Here is a 21,661-nt window from a genome sequence, read left to right as displayed (position 1 = left end):
TAGAGCACAACTAGGCATCTGCATGCATACTCTGAATTTTGACCTTTTCATTTGCACTGATTCCATATCAAAGCATTGGGCTGGAATGGAAGAACATGCTGCTGATGAAAACCAGCACGTGTTTTGATGAAGCCAAAGCTAGAAAATTTTAATGACCGCATGATCGTTGGGTGAGAGATCAATAAAACTGGTAATTGAATTGTAGATTCACTCATGGTGTACTACTTAAACATGTTATTTAATTAAATTCTCCATTGTAAAGGATACCAAAAGTCCATTGTATCTCCTTTCTAAAAAAAAGCTTAACAGTTTTAGCCTCCTGCTTGAAATAAATCATGTATGAAAACAGCAAGATTGGGTAGGCAATTTGCATTCTACTGAAAATATTTTCGTTCAATTGACTATTTTCATACTGTAATATTGTGTTATTTAACGTGTTGCCAATTGAAAAATTAAAAAAGCAAATTTAAGCTTTTTGTCTAAGAAATAGTATCTGGACCAGCTTTGTAAGTGGTGGTTTTTGTGTATTTACTTGTCCCTAGCTGTTACCCAATGTCTTCCTTATGAATGATTAATTCAATTTGCAGTTGAATTTCTATTCAGTTATGCACTTTGTTGTTTTAGCTTGTGGCATAACAGTCCCCACAGCCACATCAGATTACAGGCCCTGAAAGTGAAATTAGTTGTTGCTCATACTATTTATTGTTTTGAGCTGCAGAATAGCAACAGTGATTGCATCAATATTAATCGTAAATTTTTTAACAGACTGTCAAGTACAGTATTCTTTTGCCTGTGAAATATCTCTGCAGACCGAATCATTGATATTCCTTCGTTTTCCTGCCAGAAAATATACTGAGCAATATGTAAAGTATCCCTTCTTCCTCCCCTGCTCCCCTCCCTGACCTATACCTCGCAAAACTCCTGGGAAAGGCCAGGTGCTACTTGGACTCTGGTAAGCTAACATTGCTACATCATCACCTTTGCACCATTGGAAATTTTAGTAACAGGTGAAAGGCCATTTTTGGTCCTTGTCAACTCTACCGTCCAACTTTATCCCTTGATCACTTTGTTATCTGGGAGTTAGTCTGTAACTCATGGTATTATTTTCTTCAAAAGGCTGAACTCATAATTTATTCTATATATTTAATACCCTTTTGTATGAAGTTGTTGAGTGTGGAGTAGTTCTGCCCGAGTGTACTGTTTTGGAAAGTTCTGTTCCTTAATTTTGATCTCATCATCGTTGCTCCAATTTTATTAGTTTCCTTTTACTTATTTTAACTTAATTACCTGCGTTACGTTTTACTTTTGAGACAAGCCTAATTTTAACTTTTACTCATAACTAAATGTCTGAAACTTTGTTTCATTTTTTTGCCCTTAGACCATGTTTCTCGGGGCCATTAATGTTCTTATGTATAGATGGCATATTAGGTGATAAACATTTCTATATTGTAGAAATTTAATGTTCTGGACTGCAAACTTTTTTAAAATGTTGAATGTCATGTTTGTAAAATAGTTTCTATTAAAAGAAGACATGCTCGCAATTGTAATGGGGGGGGGGGGGGGGGGCTGCTGTGTTTTGTAAGAGAAAATTGTTTGTGCCAGACAGTATTTGCATAACTATCATGTAATTTTCCCACATCCATAGCAATTTTTACTGCTGCTTGAGCAAGGAAGTACAATGCTAAATAAACTTGATCTGTAGGCAAGGTAGATGATTTTTTTTTTTGCTAACTAAATTTATGTAATGTAAGGTTTAAATTGCCAACTGTTTACATTATCTGTTCATGGGATGTGCCACGTGGCAAGGTTTTCATTTTTCTTTTGATCATCCTTACTTGCCCTTATAAATTTACTAGTTTCTGATGGTGACAAAATAATATCCATACCTGCTTAAAATTGATTTCCTCATTTCCAAGAAGTGCCCAGGCCATTCTAATGGGAGAAGGCTAGAGTAGAAGCTCTTTCAGACTGTCATGCTTTCTGGTTAAGACAGATTATTAGGAAATTAGAGCCTTTTGAATTAAAATGCAATACTGTATATTAAGGTATTAACATTGAAACATGGAAAATAGAAGCAGGAGTTGGCCCTTTAAGCCTGTTCCACCAATCAGCATATGGTCATAGCTGATCATCCAACTCAGTAACCTGTTCCTCCTGCTTCCCTATACCTTTGGATCCCTTTAGCCCTAAGAACTATATCTATTTCTTTCTTGAAAGCATTGTGTTTTGCCCTCAACTGTATTTTATAACAGAGAATCCCATAGGCTTCCCAGTCTCTGGGTGAAGAAATGTCACCTCATGGCCTACCCTCCATCTTTAAACTGTGACACCTTGTTTTGGACTCACTGGTCATAGGGCATACATGGGAAGAATGTTCCCAATCTAGTCCTGTTAGAATTTTATAGGCTTCTATGAGATCATCTGCTAATTCTTCTAAATTATAATGAATATGGTCCTAACTAATCCAGTCTTTCTTCATTGGTCAGTCCTGCCATCCCAGGAATCAGTCTGGTAAATCTTTGTTGCATTTCCTGAATAGCCAGAGCATCTTTCCTCCGATAAAGAGACCAAAATTGCACACAGTATTCCAGCTGTGGTGTCACTAAGTCATTGTACAATTGCAGTAAGATATCCCTCGCTATGAAGACCAACTTAGTATTTGCCTTATTCATCACCTGCAGAACCCGCATGCTTACTTTCAGCAACTGGTACACCATGACACCCAGATCTAGTTGCACTTCCAACCTTTCCCAATCTATCACCATTCAGAAAATCTGTTTTCCTGTTTTTGCTGCCAAAGTGGATAACTTCACATTTATCTGCATTATACTTCATCTGCCATGAATTTGCCACCTCATCTTGATCAAATCACACTGAAGCATATCTGCATTCTGCTCACAGTTCATTTGCCAATCCAGCTATGTGTTGTCTGCAAATTTAGAGATATTGCATTTATTTCCCTCATCTAAGGCATGAGTATATGTTATGAAAAGCTGGAATCATAAGTGCTAATTCCTGTGGTACTCCACTAGTCACTGCTTGCCACTTGGGAAATGACCCATTTATTTCTAATCTTTGTTTCCTGTCTGTCAACCAGTTCCTTAACCATGTCAACACACTATCCCAATCACATGTGTGTTAATTTTACATGCTAATGTCTTATGTGGGCCTAAGCAAAAGCCTTATGAAAGACCAAATAAACTACATCCACTGATTCCCCTTTTATCTACTCTACTACTTACATCCTCAAACTTCTAGAACATTTATTAAGCCTTTTGTAAATCCATACTGACTCTATATAATCCTTTAAATAGTTTCCAAGTGAAAATCAAAAGAACTGAAGATGCTGTAAATCAGAAACAAAAACAGAAATTGCTGGAGAAGTTCAGGGTTGGCAGCATCTGTGAAGAGAAATCAAAGTTAACATTTTGGGTCTGGTGACCCTTCCTCAGAACTGATGGTATCTAGGTTTCCGAGTAACAAACTTCTGTTTTTTAAAATAGCTCTCCTCCAATCCATAGGAACTGTTCTAGAATCTATAGAATCTTGAAAGATGACCACCATTGTATCCACTATTTAGACAATAGGTGCAGGAGTAGGCCATTCTGCCCTTCGAGCCTGCACCACCATTCAATATGATCATGGCTGATCATCCTTAATCAGTATCCTGTTCCTGCCTTATCTCCATAACCCTTGATTCCACAATCCTTGAGAGTTCTATCCAACTTTTAAATGAATCCAGAGACTGGGCCTCCACTGCCATCTGGGGCAGAGCATTCCACACAGCCACCACTCTCTGGGTGAAGAGGTTTCTCCTCATCTCTGTCCTAAATGGTCTACCCCGTATTTTTAAGCTGTGTCCTCTGGTTCGGCACTCACCCATCAGCGGAAACATGTTTCCTGACTCCAGAGTGTCCAATCCTTTAATAATCTTATATGTCTCAATCAGATGCCCTCTCAGTCTTCTAAACTCAGGGGTATACAACCCCAGTCGCTCCAGTCTTTCAGCGTAAGGTAGTCCCGCCATTCCAGGAATTGACCTTTCACTAGATTCTCTGATTCCCAACATTTTTGGGATGTTATTTGTGTCCACCTTTTTGAACTAAAATATGTATTTAATTGGTCTACTATCACTCTGTTCCCTATTATAACTTTCCGTGTTTATTCATTTTTATTAGGACTTTGCCTGTTAATTCGTTGGAAGACTTGGCAGTGTCCAATCAGCATTGCCATTGGAGTCACGGTTGCCATTTTACAATTATTTTAACCTGGCTCATTCTAGCTCTTCATTTATTTTTGTTTAATCTGTTAAATTTATATTTTCAAGATGATATTAGTACTTGATCAATTATGGTTAAAGAGAAAAATTACTTAAAATCAAAAGTATTTTAATTTGAGAAAGAAGCAAGTCGAAAAGTGCTCACCTTCGAAAGAAAATTTAAATCTGACTAGGCAGTTTTCCACTGTCAGGACCAGTCTTTTATACAATCAGAAAATCAGCTTAAGTAGAGAATGTTACATGGTTTATTTCTGTTCCCTTTCTCAGGAGGTTTATCGAAATTCCATGCCAGCCTCCAGCTTCCAGCAGCAAAAACTGCGAGTCTGTGAGGTGTGCTCGGCATACTTGGGTCTTCATGATAATGATCGACGCCTTGCAGACCACTTTGGTGGCAAACTTCACCTGGGATTCATTGAAATTAGAGAGAAACTGGAAGAACTACAGGTGAAGAAATGCAACGTTTTGAGAATTGCAAGCTTTCTGTACTAACATGCTAACTTCTGTGATTCATATACCAGGATATCACGATGCCTCTGTCCCTCAGAATTTTGCACTAAATGATATGCTCCTTTTCTATTGCCCCTGTAAAGTGGGCATGTTTACATTTTCCTATATTATACTCTCTCCTGCCAAATTTGTGCCCACTCACTTTGGCTATCTATATTCCTTTTGCAATCTTCCCATGTCTTGTTCACACCTTACTTTCCTACCTATGCTTGAGTTAGGTCTGCAAATTTATCCCACCATGTTTTATCCCTTCATCAAAGTCATTGCAATAAGTTGTAAAAAAACTCGCTAATAGTTGAGCCTATGGCATTCCATTCATCACAACTTGCCAACCTGAAAATTACTCATTATGCCTACTTTCTTCTTCCTGTTAGCTAACTGATCCTATATCCTATAATATGCTACTCCCAGCACTATGAGCTTCTATTTTGTGTAATAATATTTGATGTTAGTATATTGAATACATTACATCTACAGGTGCCGTTTAATCCATTGTATTTACTACTTCCTCAGCCCTTCAGTAAATTGGTGCATTGAGTACAGGAGTTGGGAGGTCATGTCGCGGCTGTACAGGACATTGATTATGCCACAGTTGGAATATTGCGTATAATTCTGGTCTCCTCAGCTATAGGAAGGATGTTGTGAAGCTTGAAAGGATTCAGAAAAGATTCACAAGGATGTTGCCAGGGTTGGAGAGTTTGAGCTAAAGGGAGAGGCTAGATAGAATGGGCCTGTTTTCTCTGGAGTGTGGGAAATTGAGAGGTGACTTTATAGAGGTTTCTAAAATCATGAGGGGCATGGATAGCATAAATAAACAAGGTATTTTCCCTGGGGTGGGGGAGTCCAAAACTGGAGGGCTTAAGTTTATGGTGAGGGGAAAGACTTAAAAGGGACCAAAGGGACAAGTTTATGTGGTACATGTATGAAACAAGCTGCCAGAGGAAATGATAGAAGGTGGTACAATTACAACATTCTAAAAGGCTTTTGGATGGTCATATGAAAAGGGAGGGTGTTAAGGGATATGGGCCAAATGTTGACAAATGGGGCTAGATTAATTTAGGATATCTGGTCGGCATGGACAAGTTAGATTGAAGGGTATGTTTCCTTACTGTATATTTCTATGACTCTACAAAACTGTTTCCTTTAATTGGAGTTCCTTAATTAATCCACATTTGTCTAAGGGTCTGTTAATTTTGTCCTTGATTATCGATTCTAAAAGCTTGCCCGCCACTTGACTAAATTGAATGTAGTATTTAAAGTATTTAAATTTAAAGTATTGGGTTTATCCTTAAATCCTTTCTGTAAACAACGATGCAATCTTTTCAATTTCCAGTTCTCTACAGTACCTCTAACTAAGGAGTATTGAAAAAATATTTCCTATTCATAAAAATATTCTTTATTCATAATATTTAAAATAAAGCATGACAAAAACATTTCAAATTGAATATTCCAGAATGTATAATAATCAACTTCTATCCATACACAATGTTCCACTCAATACAATTGTAATATAATGTCTGTAATACACACTTCATATTAGGTAGACAGCCTGAGGACAAAACATTTTAAATTGAAAATTACAGATAATTTATGACTGTGTACTCAGTAATTTTCACCCATGCTGTCCTCTGATCGGGGAGGGGGTGGCATAGTAGTAAAGTGGTGGAATTGTTCATTCAGAAGCAAGTCTAATAAAAGGGCATTGGTTTGAATTGCTCTGTAGCAAATGGTAAAATTTGATTTCGGTAGAAATGTGGAATTAAAGGTGAGTCTCCTGGAAATCACATTACCAGTATCATTTGACCTGAAAACTCATCTGATGCACTAATGTCCTTTAGGGAAGACAATTTTGCATTGTTATCTGGTCTGGCCTACATGTGACTCCAGATCCACAATAAGATGGTTGACCCTTCTGAGCAATTAGGAATAGGCAATAAATGTTGGCTGAACAGCAATGCCTGTATCCCACAGAGGAATATTATTAGCTTTCCTGACTCCTTACTGAACCTGCATGCTAAACATTTATGATTCTTGCACTAAGTTCCTTCTGATTCTTAAAATTGTAGAGTGATACAGCACGAAAACAGACCCTTCGGTCCAATCTGCCCACACCGATCATAATCCCAAACTAAGCTAGTCTAATAAATAATTAATAATACCTAATTCTATGAGCTCTCACCATTTAGACATTTTTTTCTTAATCTTCTAGCATTCTTCCTCATTAGAATTCATTTGCCAGATTTTTGCCTACTGTTTTGGAGCTGTTTTTTTTGACAACTTGCTTTCCTATCTCTCTGATATTAAAACATTTAGCCACCATACCTTGGTTCTTCATCCAAGTTATTTATATAAATTCTAGAATGTTGGGGCCACAGCACTAATTCCTGTGGGGTGCCACTTGCTACATCTTGGCAACCAGAAAATTGCTCATGTAAAAAGTTGAAATCTTAGCAGATATTTCAGTCTCCTTCACAAGTAGATTAAATCCAGGACAAAAACTATGCACTCCCAACTTACATTCTACTCTTTGCTTCCTGTTAACCAGTCAATCTTCTATCCATGGAACAGGAGAATCGACGTTTCGGGCATATTCCCGAAACGTCGATTCTCCTGTTCCCTGGATGCTGCCTGACCTGCGCTTTTCCAGCAACACATTTTCAGCTCTGATCTCCAGCATCTGCAGACCTCACTTTCTCCTCAATCTTCTATCCATACCAATATGTTAACTGCGACATCATGAGCTTATATTTCTGCAATAACTTTTTCTATGGCACTTTATCAAATGTTCTAGAAATCTAAGTACAGAACATCCACTGATTCACTTTTATCCATGACCCATGTTATTTCCTTTAAAAATTCCAATAAATTACTGAAATATGATTTCCCTTTCACACGTCATTTTACAATCTAATGGGACTTTTCTGGAATGTAGGGAATGTTAAGATTATCCCAACTTAATGATGCTTTTCCAAATACTTGCAACAAACCCCATAAACCCTCCTTGGCAGAAAAGGTAAAATCAAACACGGTCTTTCAAGAGAAATGGCAGAGAGATTCAGCATGGAACACCTTCTTCCATGTAGTTGTTTCTTTGACCAGCAGCCTCAAACCAACCTGACACCTTGCTCTGAACAGCCAGACTGCTAAAACCCAAACCAAACCAAATCTGAGAAAAGCTGACCTGGAGGAACTGGCTACTCTCCTTTCATTATACAAGTTTTTTTTTAATCTTAAAAGCTCATTCAAATAGATCAAGCCAGATATTTTGGAACCTGAGTCATAAAACACTTTTTGAAAAAAACCAAGGACAATACAACTTTGTTCAAGGAGCAGCATCTCGCAAATTATAATATTACTAGGCCATCGCCTCCCCAAAACTTATCAGCCTTTGGTTATTGGATTTGGACTTTCGCGAAGAGTCCACTAATATGGTGTATATGGGATGGTCTATGACTATTACTCATAGGGTTTTTCAGAATGTATCTGATAAGATACTGCACAAGAGATTATTGGAAATTGAAAGTGACCTGATGACATGAATTGATAATTGATTGTGATTGTAGGAGCCTGAGAAAGAAATGTCATCTACTTGAAGGTTGTGGGAAGTATTATTCCTAAGCGATCTGTGCTATGGCATCATCAAAAATGGATATGCATAAAGAAAGGATCGAAAAATGACAAATTGGAAAATGTTTCACGGCAACAAGTTAGCAGCCATTGAGAAGCCAAGAGATGGGGTCTGACCATATAACTGTAGCTCCATATAAACTGAAACATTACATCTTCACTATTAGATTTATATACCTTGCAGATAGATGGCAGCATTCAGTTAGCAATTTGGATAATTTCAAATATTGCTTTTTTATTCATGTAAATGTGTGATATTAGACTGGACATTCAAAAATTTATATCCTTTGTTAAGGCAGAAAAGTTCAAGCTGAAGGTTGTGCAGTAGGTTCCTAGGTTTTATAAATAGAGTTGAAAAGACAATATTGCCATAGTCCTACCAAATATAGAGAATTGACTGATGGTAGTTTAATCTGAGTGTCACTACACCTTAGGTGAGTTTGAAGAGGAGAGACCTTCATGGCATCAGCTGGTGCAGGAATTCAACACATGCTGTTTGCATCACTCTGCTTTGCTATCTCGCCAACTGAGGTAACCAGCCATTGTAGAGTTGTACAAATTAATTAAAGCAATGTAATCATTGGTTAGACCGTTGTTAGAAAACTCTTCTTGATTGCCTTACTTCAGAAAATATATCAAAATAGTGGTTGCAAAAAAGGACTATTTGAGCCCAGATTTAAGGAAATTAGTAAAAGAAGCAATTGAAACGTGAAGGAAAGCTTTTGCATGCTGAGCAGTTAGGCTCTAGAATGCACTGCCAGAGGTAGGTTTGATCAATTCATTAAAAAGAAAATGGGATTTTTATCTAAAAAGAAAGCATATGCAGGGCTGCAGGGAATGGCACTAGATGAGTTGTACCTCACGATAGGTAGCACTGACTCAACAAGTTAATGGTCTCTTTCTGTGATGTAACATTTTGTGAAAAGCTAAAAGTTGTATTTTCTTTCAACCAATGATTGTATAAAGTTTTGTGGAAATAAATTTGAGATTTAGTTAGTTCCCTTGGTAGTTTTAGTTGGTTGATGTTTGCTGATTGGTAAGTTCTTTTGTTTCTTTTTGCTACAAGTGAATTAATAGGTTCCATACCTGTCAGGTTTTGCCTCTTTTTGCTGTTTGGGCAAGTGTAATGTATGCTTTAAGTGAAGTCATAATACAGTATAAAATCTGCACATGTGGAAATCAAGAAACATCTTTTCCTCACATGGCTATAACCAAAGCTTTTGAGGTTCACCAAATAGTCCTAATATCTATTTGTATTACAATTATTTTCCTTGTGTTGAATTCAGTTTATGACATCAGTTAGTGCAGTTTTTAATTGAAATCTTGCTGCAATGCTTTCTACTCAACAATCTGTGGTGTTGTATTCAAGGGCTAAGCACCTTGACACATCTTCCTATCCTTGATTTAATCCATTTATTCCTGCAATTTTGTTTTCTTTTTCCTGAAGAAACTTGTTGCTGAGAAACAGGAGAAAAGAACTCAAGAGCGTCTGAAACGGCGAGAGGAGCGAGAAAAGGAGGAAAGAATGAAAAGAAGGTTAGTGGCTTGTTCTTTACATATTTTGGCGATGCACAACACTCTGGGCTATTTCTGTGCAAAGCAGCTTAATTACACCTGCTTCATAAAAGTTGAAATGCCCCTTTGTTGACATTATAGTCCACTAGTTATATTACAGTAAAAACAACATAGCTGTATCAGATCTTGCATGTATCAGTTTATTCATCATCTTGTCTATTTCACTCGGATGGTTATAAACTTTCCAATCCAGTCTGATTCTGATGTTCCAGTACCACTAATTTGCTAATAATTATGACTATCCTTTTAATTTCAAATCTTCCCATGTTTGCTAATTCCCTGCTGTTTAAAATCTGATAAGGTCTTTGCTCCTGATGGAATCGCCCCCTTCTTCCTTTTTTTAAGATCATAAAACATAGGAGCAGAAGTAGGCCACTTAGCCTATAGAGTCTGCTCCACCATCCATTGAGATTATGGCTAATCTGATAATCCAAAACACTTTTCCGCCTTTTCCCCATAATCCTTGATTCCCTTACTGGTTAAAGATATATCTATCTCAGCCTTGAATATACTGAATGACCCCGTCATAACAGCCCTCTGTGGTAAAGAATTGCACAGCTTCACAACCTTCTGAGAGAAGGAATTACTCTTAATCTGTCTTTTAGAGTGTGGCCTTTTGACTTGATTCCTGTCTTGCATTACTATTTATGACTCGTTCACTCTCAGTTCACATTTTCTTTGCTGGTTAGAGTTGACATTGATTTGTGCAGGGTGGGTCATGGCTGAGTAAACAATTTGACTGTTGTTTGAAGAGGATACTAGTATAGTGTATTAGGAACTTGTATTGATTTCACCCAACTTGACTTCAGAAGGTATTTAATAAGGATTTTCAGCAGAGATTATTAGCAAATTCAGGAACGTGACAGACAATTTGAATGTAGCTGGATTCAAAGGCAATGAGTTGTACTCTGATTTGGTTAAGGGTAGGAGTCCAGAACTAGAAGGCATAGGTTTAGGGTGAGGGGGGAAAGATATAAAAGAGACCTAAGAGACAACTTTTTCACGCAGAGGGTGGTATGTGTATGGAACGAGCTGCCAGAGGAAGTGGTGGAGGCTGGTGCAATTACAACATTTAAGAGGCATTTGGATGAGTATATGAATAGGAAGGGTTTGGAGAGATATGGGCCGGGTGCTGGCAAGTGGGATTTGATTGGGTTGGGATATCTGGTTGGCATGGACGGATTGGACCGAAGGGTCTGTTTCTGTGCTTTACAGCTCTATGACAACAGGGAGAACACCCCTACTCATAGTGCTGTAGATTCTTTGCAACCATCCTGAGAATATACAAAACTTCGCACCTTAGAAAGTTGAAATCTTGGCAGACATGTTACCCTTCTTCACAAGTAAGTTAAGGACAACACTGAGCTGTCACTACTTAAAATACTTTTATTGGGAGTCGAGGCATTGAATTCAGCATTTTTATACATGTGCAATGTGTAGTTATCCCAATGTTTAACTTCATATTTTTTGTTATAGACTGTTGCAAAAATGTCAGATTTCATAATTTATTTGTGAGAGTGAAATTTGTAAATATAAGATATAAAAAAAAATCCTGGTGAGAATCTGATAAACACAGCCTTTTTTGGATTGGCAGGCAATAACTAGTGGAGTGCTACAGGGATCATGATTGGGGCCTCAGCTATTTGCAATTTATATCAATGTGAATAAGTTATGGTACCATTTTATATGTTAGCTAAATTTGGTGATGATACTAAGGTAGAGAGGAAAGTAAGTTGTCAAGAGTAGCTAAAGCGTTTGCAAAGGGTTATAGACAAGTCAGTAGGCAGAAAAAGTATCTTCCTGAGTCTCATGGAGGAAATGTGAACTTCTCCATTTTGGCAGGAAGAATAGAAAAAGAGCATATTATTTAAAGGAAGACAGATTGCAGAATTCAGAGGTATTGAGGGATCATGGTTACTGGTATGTGAGGCAGACAGAATGTTATTTATTTCAAGGAGAAGGAAATATAAAATAAGGAAGAGAGGGCTCTGGAAGCTCACTCTTTGAGTATGTTTAAGATAGCAATTGATGGACTTCATATTACCAACCGCATACACAGTTATGGAATTGTGTAATAGACACTGGAGTTTGATCATCCATGATCACTTTGAACGGCAGGGTATCTCAATGGGCTGAATGATCCTACTCCTATTTGGAAGAATGAGATGTGATCTTATTGAAACAAGAAAAGATCTTGAGGTACTTGATATGGTGGGTATGGAGTGGGCAGTTCCTCTTGTTGAGGAGGTGAGAACCAGCGAGCACAGTGAGGTTTTGGTGAAATCATTTTTCTGTCGGAGGGTTGCTTCCCCAGGAAGCAATGGAGGCAGGATCGTAGAATTTCTTCAAGGCAGAGTTGGATATTTGATATCAAGGGAGTTGAGGCTAATAGGAGATGGACAGGAAGAGGATTTGTGACCACAACCAAATCAGCCACAGTCTTTCTGAAGGGTGAAGCAGGTCCTAAATCGTATGTTTCCAGAAGCCTAAAGTGCGGTTGAATACTACCATTCATGTCACTTACCAAGTCAGATTCATAGAGATGTACAGCATGGAAACAGACCCTTCAGTCCAACCTGTCCATGCCGACCAGATATTCCAACCCAATCTAGTCCCACCTGCCAGCACCCAGCCCATCCAAATGCCTTTTAAATGTTGCAATTGTACCAGCCTCCACCACTTCCTCTGGCAGCTCATTCCATACAGGTACCACCCTCTGCGTGGAAAAAGTTGCCCCTTAGGTCCCTTTTATATCTTTCCCCTCTCACCCTAAACCTATGCCCTCTAGTTCTGGACTCCCCCATCCTAGGGAAAAGACTTTGTCTATTTATCCTATCCATGCCCCTCATAATTTTGTAAACCTCTATAAGGTCACCCCTCAGCCTCCAACGCTCCAGGGAAAACAGCCCCAGCCTGTTCAGCCTCTCCCCAAAGCTCAAATTCTCCACCCTGGCAACATCCTTGTAAATCTTTTTTGAACCCTTTCAAGTTTCACAACATCTTTCTGATGGGAAGGAGACCAGAATTGCAAGCAATATTCCAACAGTGGCCTAACCAATGTCCTGTACAGCCTATGACTTCCCAACTCCTGTACTCCATACTCTGACCAATAAAAGAAAGCATACGAAACGCTGCCTTCACTATCCTATCTACCTGCGACTCCACTTTCAAGGAGCTATGAACCTGCACTCCAAGGTCTCTTTGTTCAGCAACACTCCCCAGGACCTTACCATTAAGTGTATAAGTCCTGCTAAGATTTGCTTTCCCAAAATGCAGCACCTCGCATTTGTCTGAATTAAAGTCCATCTGCCACTTCGCAGCCCGTTGGCCCATCTGGTCAAGATCCTGTTGTAATCTGAGGTAACCCTCTTTGCTGTTCACTACACCTCCCATTTTGGCGTCATCTGCAAACTTACTAACTGTACCTCTTATGCTCACATCCAAATCATTTATGTAAATGACAAAAAGTAGAGGGCCCAGCACCGATCCTTGTGGCACTCCACTGGAACAGGCCTCCAGTCTGAAAAACAACCCTCCACCACCACCCTCTGTTTTCTACCTTTGAGCCAGTTCTCCCTTTATTCCGTTAGATCTAACCTTGCTAATCAGTCTCCCATGGGGAAGCTTGTCGAACGCCTTACTGAAGTCCATATAGATCACATCTACCGCTCTGCCCTCATCAATCCTCTTTGTTACCTCTTCAAAAAACTCAATCAATCTCCATAAAAACTTGCAAACAAGCTGCAGAAGTAGGCACTTGGTCCGTTCTCCACCATTTATGAAGGTTACAGTTGAACTGATTCCACCACAGTCCTCCCTACCCAATAACCTTTCACTTATTTCACAATTCACTGCCTGAATTGGAGTTACTAAGCAAGAATCTAGTGAGTTGAAAAGTGTGGCGCAGCCCTGACCCCTTATGCTCAAAATGTCGATTCTCCTCCTCGGATGCTGCCTGATCTGCTGTGCTTTTCCAGCACCATATCTTTCAACTGCGATCTCCACGTTCTGCAGTTCCTCCAAGAATCTAGTGAGACCCATGCTTGATTTGGGGTATCTGCAATCATAAGATACTTGAGAGTTGGAAAGTCACTTAACTGAATTCAGGTCGAAGGATCCCCAAGAAATTATATACCTCAACAAAAAATGGGAACACTGAGGAAAGTTGTAATTGAGTTCCTGGAAAAGTGGTCCCAGGAAAAGTACAGAAACCCTCAAGTTCTGCAAAGAATAAGGGAACTCTTGGTGGAAACAAAAATAGAGTCACAAGTGTCGTGTTCAATTTTTGGCCTATGTTTGCAAAATATAATGTTAGCAGTACTCGCTTTGTTTAACTCTTAAGCAGCAAAGGTTTTTGTTTACAGCTTGAGGTCATGTGGTATAATTCTTTCAGTAAATAACTAGGTTTGAATTTCCTTTCAAGTGTTAATGGTCTCCCTCAAATCAGAAGGAAGATTTACATTTATTACTTGTTAAAATGTGTCCATGAAATGACTGAATTCATCATTAAGTTTCCAGCAGTAGTATTTTCCATATAAGTGAGTATATTAATTGAGAAATTCCCATATGCAACATGAATGCCAGAACACTATTTATTATCGCAAACACAGGCAACCAGATTCACTTATCTTGATTGTTAATGGTTTTCTCTTAATATTGTAGGACCAGATCTCGCAGCAGGGATCGTAAAAGGTATGTTTGTTTTAATATTTTAGCTTATATATTTACATTCATAGTTCTGGGTCTTGGCCAATGAAAAGAAAGAACTTGAAGTAAAAATGTTTCAGTCAAAAGTGTAAATTTGGTTCACTCCAACTGACCATATTCAGGAAGGTAAGTACACTTAATGCAGTTAGAAATATAAAATTTCAACTTTGAGAGACTGTTCCACAAAAGCATTTGTAATATTCTAATTTTTTGTTGCTGATTTTAATTAATCAGGCAATTAGTATAGCTGTCAACAAAATATCTTCTGACCAGTAACTGTTTCAAAACTCTGCTTAGATTCTCTCTCAATTTTTAAAATGCTGACCTCAATACGTTTTATACATGCTAATGAGCAGAATTCCAGTGGTGATTATAATTGCTCTTGACATCAAGCAACTTTTACCCAAGGGCTCATAAAAAGAATTCCTGCCTGATATGAAAGCTAGGATTAACCGTTAACTGTTCCTGCTGCACTGCTATGACAGTGGTGACCCAGCACCCCTCTTGTGCTGTGGATTGATGTCACTTACTTCACATCTGTTTCTTGCATTATAGTCATTATGAGTGCAAGATAGAAAGTCAGAGCTTGTAGCAAGGTGATGGTCCAGTGTTATTATCATCGCAAGGTTTATGCAGGTTTGTAGCTCAGGTTGAGGTTTAGGGTGTAGGTTTGCTCACTGAGCTGTAGGTGTGATATCCAGATGTTTCATTACCTGGCTAGGTAACATCATCAGTGGTGACCTCCAAGTGAAGCGAAGCTGTTGTCTCCTGCTTTCTATTTATATCTTTCTCCTGGATGGGGTTCCTGGGGTTTGTGGTGATGTCATTTCCTCTTCGTTGTTATTATCATCTAATCTAGAGACCTGAATAACGTTCTGAGACACGCATTTGAATCCTGGCATGGCAAATGGTGGAATTTGAATTCAATTTTTAAGAACTCTGGAATTAGGAATCTACTGATGACCATGAAATCATTTCACCCATCTGGTTCACTAGCATCCTTTAGGGAAGAAAACTGCCATCTGGATCCGGTCTGGCCTGCGTGTGACTCTAGGCCACGCTGATGTGGTTCACCTTTAACTGCCCTCTGGGCAATTAGGAATGGACAATACATGCTCTCATCCGATGAATCAATTTTTAAAGAAATGCTTTGTTATAATGGTATACTGTTTCAAAGGAACTGAGTGGGGGAAATATATTTCTTTTATTGCAGTTCCATTCTACAATATAATCAGCTGTCTGGCACACACAGACCATTGGAATACCATGTGCAGGAAATTATTGAGCCCTTCTTATTCATGTGGAATTATTCAAAATTGTTTTACAATTATAATATATCTGACAGTGGTTTAGAGGATTTGAAATGGGAATAGCAGAATCATCACTGATAGCTGACAACCAAATTAAAAGTAGGAGCAGAACTCATAATTAGACATTTTAGAGATCATTGTTGAATCTGGAAGATTGTAAAGTACCAAAGCAATAGATGGTCTGCTGTTTCTCAAGCTTACATTGCACTTCACTAGGACACTTTAGGGGGTTGGGGCCAGAGTGCAATGGGATAGGGCAAGATGTAAAATAATCCTGCTTGTAAACTGAATGAAAGTGTTCTGCAAATTGGTCAGTTTATTTGTGTTTGACCTGCACTGTAGAGAAGAAGGTTCTTTGTGAACTGTGAATAGTTTATTACATTCTAAAAATTATATGTAAATTGTTGTTTCACTGGAAAAGTGTGTTCAGGGTCTTGAACAGTGAGAATCAAGGAGTTAAGTGTTGATGTTACATCTCTCTATTTCTGCATGGGAAGATGCTTTGGGAAGGATAGCGGCTGTTGGGTGTGATATAGTAGACCAAGACATCATGAAGGAAACAGTTCCTTTGGAACATTGAAAAAGGGGGTGCAGGAAGATATGTTTGGCATCACGCTGGGGATGGCAGAAGTTGGTCTGCACTGAATATGGAGGCTGATTGAATGAAAATGAGGGCACTGAGAACTCTCTTCGTTCTGAAAAGAAAAGGGATAAGAGCAAGAGTATAGGGAATGAGCAAACACAATCAAGGGCCCTATCAAACATGGTAGCGGTGGATCTCTAGCAAAATAAAAAGCACTATGGAAGTGCTAGTAGAAAGTTTAATGAGCCAAATGAAAGCCATCTTTGTAGTGATGAAGATGTAGTTCATAAGCATTGTAGTGGATGAGGCAGAAGGGCAGAATTGGCCGGTGCCTGTTGATCATCATTTCAGAATTATCTAAAGAACACCTGGTTGTAAAGGGATTAATTATGGGGTGGGGGTAAATCCTTTTGCAGATCAAGATCAAGGGAACGCCGTCGACATCGATCCAGGTCTGCATCCCATGATCGACGCAAACGTTCCCGCTCTCGATCAAGGGACCGGCGTCGCCGACACAAGTCTCGATCTGGAAGTAGAAGCAGGAGTCGTAGTCACCACCGCAGCAGGCATAGCTCAAGAGACAGAGAGCGAGAGAGAGACCGGAGCAGAGAGAAAAGCTCCAAAAGAAAGTATGTACCTTAATGTTATAGATTGCCTTGTCAATATGTCTGAGATTAATTAATGTAGTAGAAATCTGACATTTCCATCTTGTATATTGGTTTGTTGCAATTAAACAACCACATCAGAAGAACTTATCATTTTCTATAAGGAGAAATAAGCTCTTTAACAATGTCAAATGCTGATCCAACATGAAAGCAGACTCTTTCAGACTTGGAAGTGTATGTAAGAGGTATCAGTAGTAATTTAAGAGATTAGTAAATGTCTTAATACTGTGGTTCTGTTCGCCGAGCTGGAAGTTTTTGTTACAAACGTTTCGTCCCCTGTCTAGGTGACATCCTCAGTGCTTGGGAGCCTCCTGTGAAGCGCTTCTGTGGTGTTTCCTCCGGCATTTATAGTGGCCTGTCCCTGCCGCTTCCGGTTGTCAGTTTCAGCTGTCCGCTGTAGTGGCCGGTATATTGGGTCCAGGTCGATGTGTTTGTTGATGGAGTTTGTGGATGAGTGCCATGCTTCTAGGAATTCCCTGGCTGTTCTTTGTTTCGCTTGCCCTATAATGGTAGTGTTGTCCCAGTCAAATTCATGTTGCTTGTCGTCTACGTGTGTGGCTACTAGGGATAGCTGGTCGTGTCGTTTCGTGGCTAGTTGACATCAACTAGCCACGAAACGACACGACCAGCTATCCCTAGCAATATGAATTTGACTGGGACAACACTACCATTATAGGGCAAGCGAAACAAAGAACAGCCAGGGAATTCCTAGAAGCATGGCACTCATCCACAAACTCCATCAACAAACACATCGACCTGGACCCAATATACCGGCCACTACAGCGGACAGCTGAAACTGACAACCGGATGCGGCACGGGCAGGCCACTATAAATGCCGGAGGAAACACCACAGAAGCGCTTCACAGGAGGCTCCCAAGCACTGAGGATGTCACCTAGACAGGGGACGAAACGTTTGCAACAAAAACTTCCAGCTCGGCAAACAGAACCACAGCAACGAGCACCCGAGCTACAAATCTTCTCACAAACTTTGAAAATGTCTTAATAATTAACAAAGATTCTCTATACCACATTTCATATAATACTATGGCATTTTTAGTGACTCTTTGATCTTGCTTCTACTTTCATTTCTTTATTTGGGTTCACTTATGTTTTGTTTTTGTGACCAGCTCATTCATTCATTCTCACGAAACCTGTTATTCTCGCACAGGTAACCCAATGCTACTAGATGTCTTTTTTTTCCTTCCATTACTGCACAATTTGTTTCAGTACATTTGGCATTCTACTGGAATTTAATATCCTAAAATGAGACAGTCAACAGAATAAGTGAACTTTGTACTGCTTATCTAATTGTTAGACATAGTCTTCTACAGCAAGACTGCGTAGAATAACTCAGCTATCCATTGACGAGAATAACATCTCAAGGCTCACTTCACTGGTCATCAGCTGCATCCTGGATACAGTGAAACTGTTTTGGGAGTTGTCTCTAGCTTTTCCAAACAATTAACAGCTGTGTTTCTTATTAAGAACTGGTATAACAACATTATGAAGAGCAGAGCTCTTCACCAAATTTTCACATTAATGAATAGTAAAAACTTTTCTGGGATAATTTCATTAGTTACATCTTGCAGGACTAATGTCTAATGAATTGGTTGTAAAAGCTAACTTTAATAATATGTTTTAAGCTAAGATTAAGCCATTTTTCTAGGTCACGAGACCGAGACAGATCCAGAGACCGAGACAGAGAAAAATCAAGGGAGAAGGATCGCAGGGAGAAAAAGCGTTCCTATGAGAGTGCTAATGGAAAATCAGAACACAGCTCTGAGGAACGCGAAGCAGGAGAAATCTAACGGACAAAACATTTTTGGAACTGGGGCAGACAATGTCTTTCTGATTGTTTAACTCAACTAGGGGAGCTCTTGTTTTGTTTTTGGACTTAGAAAAAAATTCCAGCAGCTAGATGACTGATAACTTAAAAAATATTAGATAGTTGAAAATGTTCAGGAAGTTTTGTCAGTTTAACCAACTGGTTTTGAAGGCAGCAACTGGAGGTGCCTAGAATGTACTGTGTGTGCATGTACCAGTGCTGTAATGCCACAAACATTAGGGTGCCTCCTTCCATTGGCACAAGGTTGCTCTTTTGTTTTGAATAATCAAATAATTTGTTTTGCATTTTTTTAAAATGTGGATCTGCAACCCATGGTATTTTCTTTTCTGAAGTCTAAATAAAAAGCAATGGATCTGGTAGCTTGGGGAGTTACTGCTTTGTCAGCAAGCAGTTTCTTATTTGCTTGTTACTGTCAGTTGTGCTGGCTTGCACTTGTGATAGTTTTTACTTCAGAAATTTCTCTAAAATCCATAATGTTTATGCTTGTCAAAGTGTCATTGACATTGTTGAAAACAATGAAATTGTCATGCAACTATTTAGCAAAATCCTTCAGAATGTCTTGTGTCCAGGTAAGAGAAACAGTCCAAAGGTAACCTAGGCGTTTCTCTTCTCTCACCCAGAAGGAACTCTCCCCTCTCCCTCTGCATCATCTTCCCACAAAGTTGGCATTGTTTGTTAAATGTTAATCTGACAGAACCTTGATTTTTGTATTCAGTTATAGCCAGAAAAGCCCCCTTGGTTTGGTTGGAGAGAAAAAAAAGTTTTATTTTAATTAACTTATATGGTGGAAGCAATTTGCTACCCATTTGTTAAATCACCAAATAGGATTCATGAGGAAAAATGCAACTGCTTCAAATAAACCTGACCCTTCATCACCTTCATTTCACCATCTCTGCCTTTCCATTTATAAATAAAATACAAATTTGATTTGGAAGAGTTTTGCCAAAGTATAGATCTGAACATGCACCAAGATATTTTGGAAACCAGAATCTTAAATTGCCAAGTTTGTATTTTGTCTATATGTGTATCTTTTAGTATAATTAAAAGGGCTTGGTTTTATTCTTGCAGTTGCAGTGGAAGTTCAGATAGAAAGGGTCCAAAACTGGAGTTAATGTGGTTTCAGTAGCTCTTTAGGACTGTGTCCAGAAACACCATCTTATTGGCTTTGTGTGCATGTAATCCTCAAAAAAAAACTTTAGCATGTCTTCAGCACACTTCTGGAACACAATACACATCCTCTGTTATTTTGGATTTTTACTCAGAACGTTTTATTTTTTGATAGTGAAATCATGCCCGTAAAATAATTCGTGCTTATTATTCACACACACATGGTTTATTATTTATCCAAGGAACAGAAAACAATTTTCCACACGTTAAAAACAACTTATGGGTATTGTTTTGTAGGAGTTGAGAACCCTGGAATTTTCACATGCTTGTGCATACGTGGCATACTCCAGGCAGCTTTAAGGTGTTGTCTGTGGCAGGCACTGGAGCGTCTCAGATCTGAAATATACCAATGTATTCCATGATGATTATATTGCTCGTTTTTGTTAGCCAATTGTGGTCATCTCACAATTGTTGTGATTTTATTTTTTTAAAAGTGGTCAGCTTTACTTTGAGAAACTGACTTCTGTGCTATCATAGTCCAGTGTGATGTTCCTTAGTATCTATAGTAGCATTATTTTTCTGCATCAGATACTTTGGTTACTAGCTGTTACACTGCTTGCCCCCGTCACTTACTAAGTTCTCAATGGTCATTTGGTCAGAGATTTCTGAGTTTACAATTTAAAACACAAATAACAAGGTTTTAATTTAGTCCCCTTTTATCATTTTTTCCTTACATGACTTCTTGTCTATACTTATTATTAATTGAAAACAATTGAAATAAATTTTCTGAAAACCATTTAATAAGATTTTCAAACAATTTAAGTTTTCCTGTGTTGTATGAAATTGTGATGAATACTTGTTTGCTACTTTGCAATTAAAACAACCTGATATTGTCTTCCTCTGCTTACTTGGTGAGTCTGTTGGAACCTTTGGCCACTTGTGCGTTGTTCCATTCCACTGATGAGGCTCAGCATAGTTAATGCTACTCTTTTGCAGAGTTAAGATGGGTAACAGAAATGCTTTTGTTTTGCTTTTTGTTAGGTTGAAATAATTATAGAGTCATAGAGATGTACAGCATGGAAACAGACCCTTTGGCCCAACCCATCCATGCCGACCAGATATCCCAACCCAATCTAGTCCCACCTGCCAGCACCCGGCCTGTATCCCTCCAAACCCTTCCTATTCATATACCCATCCAAATGCCTCTTAAATGTTGCAATTGTACCAGCCTCCACCAGATCCTCTGGCAGCTCATTCCATGCACGCACCACCCTCTGCGTGAAAAAGTTGCTGCTTAGGTCTCTTTTATATCTTTCCCCTCTCACCCTAAACCTATGCCCTCTAGTTCTGGACTCCCTGACCCCAGGGAAAAGACTTTGTCTATTTACCCTATCCATGCCCCTCTTAATTTTGTAAACCTCTATAAGGTCACCCCTCAGCCTCCGACGCTCCAGG

The 21,661-nt window shown here is 38.9% G+C and overlaps 1 protein-coding gene across 9 annotated transcripts in view; it reads left to right on the top strand.

Moving 5' to 3' along the window:
* LOC122542333 (putative RNA-binding protein Luc7-like 2) overlaps nucleotides 1-21,101 on the top strand; it is a 68,656-nt gene extending 47,555 nt beyond the window's left edge. For all 9 annotated transcript variants that reach the window (XM_043679994.2, XM_043679993.2, XM_043679998.2 and 6 more), the window contains 5 exons: nucleotides 4,547-4,723; nucleotides 9,861-9,949; nucleotides 14,651-14,680; nucleotides 17,005-17,217; nucleotides 18,920-21,101. In XM_043679994.2, coding sequence (XP_043535929.1) covers nucleotides 4,547-4,723; nucleotides 9,861-9,949; nucleotides 14,651-14,680; nucleotides 17,005-17,217; nucleotides 18,920-19,061 — 651 coding nt within the window. In that variant the 3' untranslated portion in view covers nucleotides 19,062-21,101. The remainder of the gene's footprint in view (nucleotides 1-4,546; nucleotides 4,724-9,860; nucleotides 9,950-14,650; nucleotides 14,681-17,004; nucleotides 17,218-18,919) is intronic.
* The last annotated feature ends 560 nt before the right edge of the window (nucleotides 21,102-21,661 follow it).

The sequence above is a fragment of the Chiloscyllium plagiosum genome, unplaced genomic scaffold (genome assembly GCF_037043375.1).
Source record: "Chiloscyllium plagiosum isolate Xiang-an unplaced genomic scaffold, Cpla_swu_hap1 HiC_scaffold_33, whole genome shotgun sequence".
NCBI lineage: Eukaryota > Metazoa > Chordata > Chondrichthyes > Orectolobiformes > Hemiscylliidae > Chiloscyllium > Chiloscyllium plagiosum.
This window is presented reverse-complemented; position numbering and strand designations above follow the sequence as displayed.